The following is a 10,710-nucleotide window of genomic DNA, read 5'->3' on the forward strand; positions in this document are numbered from 1 at the left end:
CCCTGGTGATAAGAATGCCTTGGAATAATTAAAACTGCTGTCAAACATGGTATTTTCCTGTTCAATCTGTGTATCTTTATAAGCTGTATACCTTTGCCAGGCACTTAGAAAGGCTTTGTTCTGGAGTAGCAATGGATTAACTCAAATTGCTGGGTCTGGGATGTATTTCTCTATATTCTGCAGGCAATTCCATACTCTCCCAATGAATTCCATATGAATGTTCGGTATAAATTTTGTTCAACAGAAGCAGAAGTCAGCTATGTTTGGAAGCTGTGACTTTTCCATGTAGTTTCTCAGCAGCCCACTGGAACACACTGTAAGACACAGAGTGCACTCTGAGTCTCTGGTAGCTTTCAGTGATGACCCTGGACTTCAATGAAAAATTCAATTTACCTGTTAACCCTACTGGTATTGTTTCCAATGAATTGCACTTGAAAGTAATTGCACTAACGTGTAGCTGCATTTTTTAATGCCTTTCAGATACAACACTTCCTCATGCTGCATTGGCAGCTTACTTCCTTCAGCCACGGCCTTACAGAGGTTTCAGGCTATAGCTTCTTCTCAAACACTTTTGTAACTAGAGGTTCCTGTATTATTAAAAACACATTGTGTCCTGGACTTAGCTCAACTTTTCTGGAAAGCAATCATCTGGAAGTCAGCCTGAGTTCCAGCTGTGTCACATGGATTTTCCCTGCTTTCTGAAACGATCTGTTCCACTGCTTGGGAGGTTTCTGGGTCCTGGGAGCAGGGACTGTCCAGTGTGTCACCACTGCTGTTGCAGTGCAGAGGGGAGGCCATGTCAGAGGGCTGCTCTGAGGCTTTCCCTGGAGCAGGAGGCAGGGGCACGGACAGAGGGACATTCATCATGTAGAACACGTTGCCCAGACGTCGGGACACCTGTAAAGACAAAGGCACAATTGCAGCAATTACTTCTTGCTGTTAAAGCCATTAAACATCAAGCCTGACTCTGGTGCAGCAATGCCAGGGACATCCCAGTCATCTCAAAGGGTTAGCAGATTCTTGTGAAAAAAGTCTCTTCCATTTTCTCTCTCTCCTATTTTTCTAGGCCTGGGTTGTGGAAGGAGCTTGTCAATACTCATCTTAGGATGGCTGGGCCTGACAGCAGGATCCTCCTGCTCCTGAAGTGCAGAGGGGAGGCAAACTGCCAGCCAGGAGTGGGGAAGGTGGTTGGAATGAGAGAAGAGTGAGAGAGTACAAGGGATTAGAGAAAAGGAAAAGAACCAGACAACAACAGAAACACACACAGGGTTGATATTAATGGATGAAATTAAAGGAAGAAAACTGCAAACAGCGAGGAACAGTCTGTTCCTGAAAAATGTACAGTCATATTTCTTAGTGTGTCCCTGTGTGCTGTGGTAATATATAGAGAAGTAAAGCAAACTTTGCTGGAGTAATTTCTTTTCTCCCAATATTATGGCAGTTACCTTACAAGTGAAAAAAAAGTGCTTTAATTTGGAAAAATTCCCTCCTATCAGCTTCTGGCTCTTTCATGTCTCTGTGACTCACCATCTTGGCACATATTTAATGGTCATACCTGAGAGCGGATTTTTAATGCTGGTCCAAGTTTTAATCCCATTGTATCCAGGAGATGTTCCTCTGTTAGCAGTGGAAGTGTTTCTCCATCAATAGCATGGTCTTTAAATATCTGGGGAAATAATAAAACACATCATAGTGTGATAAAATAGACTTCGTTATTTTTCATGCTTAACTCTGAGGATTAAACAATAAAAAGAAGAAATAATAATTTTACCGTTTTATCTTTGTATTTATCTCCTGACTGCACAATGAACACTACTATTATATTTGCAACTTTGGGACAATCAACTACCCGCTCACATTTACATTTGTTTGCTGACATTTAAATCCCAATAGTCCTAAAGACCTGAAAATGTAGTGAATGTTTATAATCACCTGGGCATAATCTGAGCAGCCTGGGAGGCTGACGATGAAGTTGTGCACATCATCAACTGTCCACTTGCGAATGTCTTCGATGGAAGAAATGTCTTCTCCATTCAGGATAAGGCCATGAGTTCCTTTGAGGAGGAAACACAGAAGTTATGTTGGTAGAATTTTGCTGGCAAATCAGGAGGAAATTATTGTTATCACGAGAATTTTTACACCTTTTCAGACCCTAATATATTAACAACAGGGTGTAGTAACAGGCAGATACAGGAATCCTAGATGTAAAATCACTGGGTAATGAGCAGAACCTGGTTCTGAAGGTTTGTTTTTTGGTGGTTTTTTTTGGTGGCTTCTTTTGTTTACTGCTGGCATTGTACCTACCAGTCACTACACATATAAATTATGCTGCAGGACTTCCTCTGATGAGTACATTATCCAATGCTTTTTCTTCTTTAGACTTTACTGTTACTTTGATTTGACTAATATTTCAGTAGAACAGATCCAAGCCTTTGCTAGTCCATACTGCCTACTGTGAGTTAGGACATATAGAAAAATTGTGGGCTGAAGAGAGAGGCTAATTCACAACTTCATTCAGCAATTTTCTTTATTTTAATTGAAATTCCTTTTTAAAACAGGAACTGAATATAGATATTACTGTTTGCAGCATTGGAATTCTACTTTTAGTTGCAATGACTCTACCATACCAAAAATTCACTTAAATCAGAGGGAATAATTGAGAGACCAAATCAATAGCAGATTATATCAACATGCCACTGTAACTGTAATCTGGAGATCTGACAAACCTGAAGGTAGCAATGGGTTGTTGGGCACTGGAAATCCATATGGTAATGCTGAGAATGGGATTGCAGAAGGGTACAGGTACTTGTCATCAAAAGCAGCACAGGAGCTGTTGGCTTCCTTCTCATTTGTGTTGCTGCAGCTGGTGGTTTCAGTAGGAATTTCATGAGTAGCACAGTTTTTTCTCAAGCCTTGTTCAAACTCTTTACAGTTTTTGGCAACTGCAGATGGCTCAGTCTGGGTTTTGATCTGCTCATGTTTGTTTGGTGTCTCCACCTCTACTTCTTTCTTGTCTTCTTTCTCATCATCCACTGCAGCTGAGGCAGTGTCTGTGGATTTGTCATCTGCCTGGTTCTTTGTGCCATTGGCGCTGCCCTCGGCAGTTTTGTGATTTCCAGCTCTTCTCCCTGGCCGGCGTCCCCTCTCCCTTTGCAGTGTGGTGACTGGCGGGTATGGGCTGGTTGCCATGAGCATGGTGTTGCCGTGGATTTCATCCAGGGTGGTACGATGAACATACAGGTCATTGGGAAGGTGCCCTTCAGGTAGTCTGTGCCTGCCACGGAAAGCAATGGGACTCGCTGGCATCCCGTGGTACAGGAAAGGAGCTTCCAGGCCCAGGAGTCCTTTCCGGTGGGCTTTCTCCATTTCCTTTTGCTGAAAAATAGCACTCATCTCCATTTCCATTCTAAGAGACACACAGAGCACGAGCAGTTAGGGCAGCTCAGTTCCTTCATCACCTTTTTTTTTCAGCAGCAGATTAAAACTCAGATAAAGGAATATGCAAGAGTACTGTTTGTTTTGTCTCTCCCCTACATTGCTGTGTGTGAGAGGGCACAAATTGCAGATGGAATGGCAAACCTGGCTGTATTTAATGTGCTGTCAGATACACAGAGTGAGTTAAAAGAAGGGGAAAGCATATCTTCTGTGTGATGGCTCTAGAAAATACTTCAGACAGAAAAAGTGTTATTTGTGTATTGCCGTTCCAGGCATGGTGATTATATTCACTTGGGATTTGGAAAATTGTTTCCCAGGTCATAAGTGTTGAAAACTAAAGAAAATAATTGATTTACATTATCAGTCAGAAATTTGTACTGAAAACTGCAAAATTCCAGTGATACTGTAAATGATAAAGAACTAGAATGATTTAATCTATCAAACCTGTGCATCCATTCAGAATAAGCTAAAGCTAAGTCTCTTGAGTAACTCTCCACCATGCCTGGCACCTGAGTATGACTCTGAGGGTGTGAAAGGGTGAGATCCTGGTGGGAAATATTCAACTGATCTCCTTCCTTGTGGATAAATGCTCCAGAGTGTGTGCCAGCTTCCTGCTCCTGGCATAGTAGGTAGGAGGGCTTACCAGTGGGATACAGAGAATACAAGTAGTAGTATTTGTCTTTGCTGTACCAACCTTTGCTGGCATCAGCTTTCTCTGGAGCCAGGCCAGCGATCAAACAGAAAGCTAGAGCTCCTAGAGGAGCTTTGAGGAGCTTTCATTGGGATTTCTGCATCTTTGGAAAAGAGCCTGTGAAGTAAAGCACTTTAAAGTGCACCAAGATAGCTTTCTTAAAGCTGCAATGAGGATAACAGGTCAGAGAGAGTCTGACTTTTAGGAGAGTGTAAAATTGTCAGGAAAATAATTTGGGCAAAAGCAGGTTTTTGTTTTGAGGAGGAATTATTTGATCACTTCATTCAGGGCTTTTTCTCTGTCTTCTTTTCATCTTTGAAACAACATCCAAGTTATTGATTTTCTGCTCTCAGAGATACAAAGGAAGTGTTTTGTCTGTGTACCATGTCCTTGTACGTTTGCCTGATTGTCACTACTCCCACTCAGCTCTTGAGGTGCAGATAAACAGCAGAAAGCATTACATTCCTGCCTACTCCTCCAGCTGAGATAGTCTGTTCCTGCCAGGACCAGCAGACAGAGCCTTGGGATGAGGCAGAGTTCCTTGGAGAACAAGGATTTGGGCCCAGGTGCTCAGCAGCACAGCTGCACCAAGTGCAGGAGATTGTCAACACCTGACTTCTGGAATAGCTGAAAGGAGGAAGTGCAGCCCTAAAGATGACCTGTGCTGCAGAAAGCTATGTGAACAGAGTAGAAATTGCCAGGGTGGCAAAAAAATGGGGGTTAAAAGTTTTTTAAGGTTTAGGTGAGCTGTTTTGTGTTGGAGTTTTGCTGTTTGGTGGGCTGAGGGAAGAGCCTGAACAGGTAGGACCAGCTCTGATGTGGCTGTGGGTATATGAGATGGCCATGTTTGCCGCTTGTTATTTCACTTGTTTTTTCTCAGGGTTTTTGCCATGTGGCAAGAGCTATAGGAAACACATTGCTGATGCACATCTTGTGCTTGGAGGAGTTCAGTAATCGAGCTTTGCTGACTGAAAAATGCAAAACACTTCTGTCATAATTCTTTTCAGATGTACATAAAGAACTTCTCTGTTCTTTGCTCTTAGTCTCACTGTGTGAGGGACACTACCACTGAGTACTGTGCTACAGCCCAGTGTGGGAGCGGCTGAGGGTAGAGTTCCTCTGTGGAAATGGTGTGGCTATGAGGGAGGGCACTGGTGGTTTCTTAACCAGCTGCTGACTACACTGAAACTGGTACAAATAACTGGACTTCCTACAGTCATTCTGATATTCCAACTATTTGGTTGAACTAGGAAAGCTGCCCACCCTGGTAGGGTGGAGACACAGCTGCTCATCCCAAGGGCCCAGCTGCAGAGGCTTAAAGTGTTGTGTGTGATATCACACAGCTGTAAAGTTTGAATTTGTTTCTGAACTTTTGTAACTTCAGGGTGTTTGGATCCACAGTTCAAGGGCTGTAGCTTTTTTTTTTCCTTAACCAAGCTAAGGGGTTTATTTATTTTTGTTGTATCATTTTAAGAATAAAAGCACAATAGGGCAAGCAGAAAGTCAGTAGCTTCAGGCCTTAATTGATACTCAAGGACCCTGTGCTTCTCTGGGTGACTTGAAAAAAATCCCAATCACTTTGCTGTTTTAATCATGGCATGCATCTCAGAGTAAAGCTTGCTATTAATTACCTGGCAATATTTTGCTTTTGAACCAGTTCTTGTCTTCTGGCCACAGCTTCCATGGATTCTGGTTGTAGAAAGCTGTATCCTTAAAGGAAAGGGGAAACATTTTTTTTTTTTAATTCACTTGTTTCCTCATGCAAATGCACAAACCCCAAAGCAATGCAGACACTTTAAAAAGCTTTGTAAGTTTTCAGCGGTGGGCTTCACCAGGAAGGTGACAGGATTTCAAGTTAAATCCTAATTGTAGTCGTTGTTTTGGTGGGAATTTGTAGAAGGAACATGAAGTACAGCATCAGGTGTTTTCAGGAGCAGACTGGTAATTAGGAATACCTGCCACTAACCATAAATGAAGGAGACAGCAGGGTGGTTTTATTTGGTGACTTACAACTTTGAAGTACATATAACTGCTCAGAAAATAATAGCCATCAGTTGAGCAAAGCAAACCTGCTCCTTCAAGACTGCTTTAAGCCTGGAGGCTGAGTAATTTTAAATGATATTTCCTCTTGAGGGAATCTCTTATTTGAGATCCATGTTAAGGGGGGAAAAAAAGCTAAAGTCAGACATTTTTCTTGGTAGATTAATGTGGCATTGAAAATTCATTCACTCATCTCAAATAAAGAATCTTAAGCTCACTTTGCATAAAGTAATATGTAAATTTGTGTGCAGTATGACATGAGTGCCATAGTTGTGATGTCCAGCCTTCCCCTTGGAGCTGTGCCCTGTAATTTTGAGCCTTTATTAAAAAGGACATGTATTTGCCGTACATGAATTAAGTGGCATGGGATATTATCATTAGAGAATATGATCAGTATTAAAGCAGCCAAAGCTCATATAAGAGCAAGGATAAAATGTAGTGTAAAAGTGTTGTTGAGAAGCTCTTTTTTAGCTATAGCCCTTTTTTGGGGTGTGAAAATGCAAAAAGAAAAGGAGTGAACAAAAACATGCAAAAGACTCTGAAAACAGTATATTTAACAAAAGCTAGGATGGACATGCTTAGACCTAAACTGGCACAGTTTAGAATCTCTGATGAGCAGGCTGCCTCTTCTTACTGAGACTGTTTTTCTAAATAAAATTAACTGTTACTGACACTACCACTAAATCTATGGAAAACTAGTGTGTGCAGTTTGCTTTCTGATCCACACGCTCCCACTTCTCAGAATGCTGGGGGTGCTTTGTTACCTGGGCCTTGGTAGACACGGTTGGCCAATAGGTTTGGCATGTTTGGGTGCTGTGGGACTGTGGGTCCCAGGTGGGATGCTATGTGGATTTGTCTGGGATCAGCTGAGGCCATCATTTCAGTTGAAGGTAGCAGATCTCTGAGAGGAAAAAAAAAAAAAATACATTCAGATATGCAGAGGATATTGTTTAGTTAAGAATAACCAAAGGTCTTTACAACCTCAGGGACAGCACACACAGAGTCGTGATTAACTGCAGTGCTGGTACAGACAAACAGTGCCCGGTACCTGTCGACCAATCGCGGCTCAAACTGGGTGGGGATCGCCTGCATCCTCTGCGGGCCCGGCCCCATCAGCTGCGGGTTTACTGCCATCAGCTGGTTCCTCATTAGCATCTCCTGCCGCTGCCGCAGTTCTGACACAGAGCACACACAGTTCTGCTGTCAGTGGGGTAAGTTAGGAAGTGGTTCTGGCTGCAGTATAACTTTACCAGAAAAAAAAGATTTTGTTTTGTTTCCTCAAGTGAAAATCACACCCCTTTTTTTTTTAACAGCAGCAATTAAAAACATGTTTTCACTGCCACCTGAACTACTTCGTTTAAATAACGTAGATTTATGCAATTGAACTGCAGTAAAAATAAACAGGATGTGCTCAGTCAAGTGTACCAAAGGACAAATTACAATGAATAATAATTCACATAACACTATGAAAGAGAAGAAAATAGCCATGCATGTTAAGTTCTCTGCTTGAGAGGGTTTTCCTTTCTAATGCAGTTTCATTTTTAGAAAAATCGTACTAGGTGGAACCGACATTGTCATGAAAAAAGAGCCTACAATGGTGAGCCAGAACATCATAATGTCCAGCTGTGGCTTTTGTTCAGAGTTCTTGTGTGACATTCACTTGTCTTCCAGATGCTCAGCATCTCTTAATCAAACACTGAATTCCAGGAGTCCTCTGTGTTAACTTTTTAATGACTTTAAAAGAAGTGTTTCTGCAGTTAATAAGATAAATTTGAAACACTTTTTAAAGACACCAAACCTGGTGCTGGCTGTTTCTTGCAGCTTGTACAGATATCAGCAGTCCTACAACCACGTGTGCAGGTGGGTTCCTTGCTGCTCACCTCCTGCTGCCATGCCGCCTGCCAGTCGGTACAGGTGCTTTTCCTCCAGTGTTCCCTGTTCCCCCAGGATGGACATCTTCCTCATGTGCTCCCGGGGAGTCATGCTGCAGGGAGAAAGCAACAACTTTGCTGATGTAAAGAACTGAAGCAGCTGCACCAAAGAGAGGAATAAGGCATTCAACAACGAGAAACAGAGCAGGTTATGCAGGTTGTTTCTCAGATAAGCAGCTGGTCCTGCCGGTCACAGCCGTACCCTTCACTGCTCGTGGGTTGTAGTGTTTTCCATATAGAAACTTCCAGTTTTCAGGACAATGCAAATGTTGCCCTTGTATACACTGAGTTGTTCAGTGTTCTTGGATCTTATTATGCAAGGAAAATCAGGATGCTGGAAATAACACCTGCTTAAAAGGATGTGATTGAGCCCAAGCCTTTTCCTTTAGCCCCCGGTGTCCCACAGCAGCTCTGAGAGCAGTGATGTGCTCATACTTAGGAAGGCAGTTATCTTTGGTTTAATTTCAGAATTGTAATAGTTTGGAGCCCTGTCTACTGTAAACTAAGTGAAGCAGATGGAAAAAAATGGTAGAAATTATCTGTTCCAAATGACATCAGCCCCTTAAGGCTGCCAAATGAAGTAAAAATATAGAAGAACATGTTTTGTAGTGATAAAACCAGTAAGACTCAGATTAATTGTAAATTTATATATATAATTAATATATACCATTTATATATAATTAATAATTATAAAGGAAGCAAGTCCTGTAACCCAGAGCCTGGATGTTAAAAAACTATCCTGTATGGAATGCTTTGAGTTGAGTAGTTGGCAGAGGGAGCAGGCTGGCTCCAAAGGCAGCAGCAGGAGCATCTGTACATTCATCTCACACTAGACTTGCACAGCAAATGACTGGATTTTAAAAACTTTTTTTGAGTGAGGAGTTAAATTCCCATCCCCATTTAGCTCTGATGAAATGGATTCTTTCTGCCTTCTGAAAGAAGGGAAATGTAATGCTGAAGTGTTCTCATCCTGTAGATACAGACTTACAGCTCCAGGAGTTCAACCAGCATTTGGTAGAGATAACAGCAGGGGAAATGCAAAGACAGGAGCACTGTTCATTATCCAAAAATGAGATAAAAGCCAAGTCCTTTGTTTCATTACCCAAGCCATTTATAAATTAGATTTATCATTACAACTTCTTTTATTACCTTTGACCTATTGATGAGTTTAAAATAATTTAAGTTATAGATATCAATCTAACTCATGTGCCGCAGGAATTTACCATTTCTTTGGTATGGTGAAGATACTTAGTCTCAAAATCAGTTTTCCAAAAGGTAAACAAGTGAGTCATTTCAGCCATTTAGACTGAAAGTAGAGGCTGAACTTGGACTAAATCACTGGTGCTCCCCAAAATAAAAAGTGCTTTACATTTGTAAATGTAGATGTTGGATTCTGTGTTGGCCAAGATTCAGGTCGTCCTGGCAGCAGACAAGTCTGTCAAATCCCAGACCAGCACCATGGCCTTTGTTCTTGACGTATGTATCTGAATGTGTGCTGCTGGACATGTTTCCATTTGCCTTTTTTTTAGGATACTTTAGACTTAAAGCGATTTAGGATGCTGTGTGCCTCATGAAGAGCATTTGAGCTGCCAAAGTGCTTCTGAGCTGCTAAAGCATTTTAAAGCTCAGTACTAAAGCGATTTAATGCTGGACTAAAGTTTTCAGCAGCTCAAAAAATAGGTGGTAACTGGGATGATGGTATTTGCCATACCATGTTGTTCAGTAGCCATTTAGGTGTTTTCCTTTCTTGGATAAAGACTCTGTATTGAATACTCTGCAAAACAAACTGAAATTTTAAACTTCATGCTGCCCTTCTTACAGCCTGGCCTTTGCCTGGTGCACCTGACTAGAGAAACCTGGTCTACCTGAAGATGTCAGTGCTTATTGCAGGGGTGTTGGATTAGATGGACTTAAAGGTCCTTTCCAACCCAAACTGTTCTGTGATTCTGTGATATGAAAGTGCAAAGAAACTGTCAGAGGTTCAGATAGACATAATGGAAAAAAGACCCAGGAGGTTTTAACCTTTTTATTCTTGTAAATCAGGGGAAAAAAATTTAAATTAATAGTGAATTTTAATACTGGTAGATTTTTGTCTGTCAGATAACTGACAAGTTGTGCCACTTTTGCTTTTTAGGATCTTCTAGCATGTGTCAGTCCCCTGTTTAAATCGTGGTTGTGAATGTGCTTTTTTCTGGGGGAATGTCTTCATCAGGCCTTCCTAGAACTTCTACGCTTCCCCCTAAAATCACACTGGTGACTGAAATGATATGATGCAGCTTTAAACTGTAGAATCATGGAAAACCTAATAGGAAAAGAGCCATCTGTTCTGGCCCAAATCCCTCATATGGGATCCCAAAACCCTGCCTGTTCTGACAGACATCTATCCAAAAGCAAGCAAGTAAGTGGTTAGAAACCAGTAGCACCAGTATCACTGTGGTATTCTCTGTGTAGTCTGTGCAATTCCCAAAATAAGTCTGGATTTTTTGTTGGATGTGAAGGATGATACAGTGGCTGTTGACAGGCAGTCTCACACTGCCTCCTTTCAGAGCTGAAGCAGAAACTATGTAAGAACTTTCTTTAAAACTTCCTTTTATATATGAGGTTTTTTTAAAT

The 10,710-nt window shown here is 41.5% G+C and overlaps 1 protein-coding gene across 1 annotated transcript; it reads right to left on the minus strand.

Moving 5' to 3' along the window:
* Nucleotides 1–624: 624 nt before the first annotated feature.
* Nucleotides 625–8,149, minus strand: SAMD7 (sterile alpha motif domain containing 7; the record flags this gene model as incomplete). Its single annotated transcript, XM_082288414.1, has 8 exons — nucleotides 625–897; nucleotides 1,556–1,666; nucleotides 1,933–2,054; nucleotides 2,727–3,406; nucleotides 5,758–5,836; nucleotides 6,931–7,067; nucleotides 7,215–7,341; nucleotides 8,047–8,149. 8 exons carry the CDS (start codon nucleotides 8,147–8,149, stop codon nucleotides 625–627), a joined length of 1,632 nt encoding a protein of 543 aa, XP_082144540.1.
* Nucleotides 8,150–10,710: the final 2,561 nt, after the last annotated feature.

Source organism: Coloeus monedula (assembly GCF_965178545.1).
Source record: "Coloeus monedula genome assembly, chromosome: 10".
Classification (NCBI taxonomy): Eukaryota; Metazoa; Chordata; class Aves; order Passeriformes; family Corvidae; genus Coloeus; species Coloeus monedula.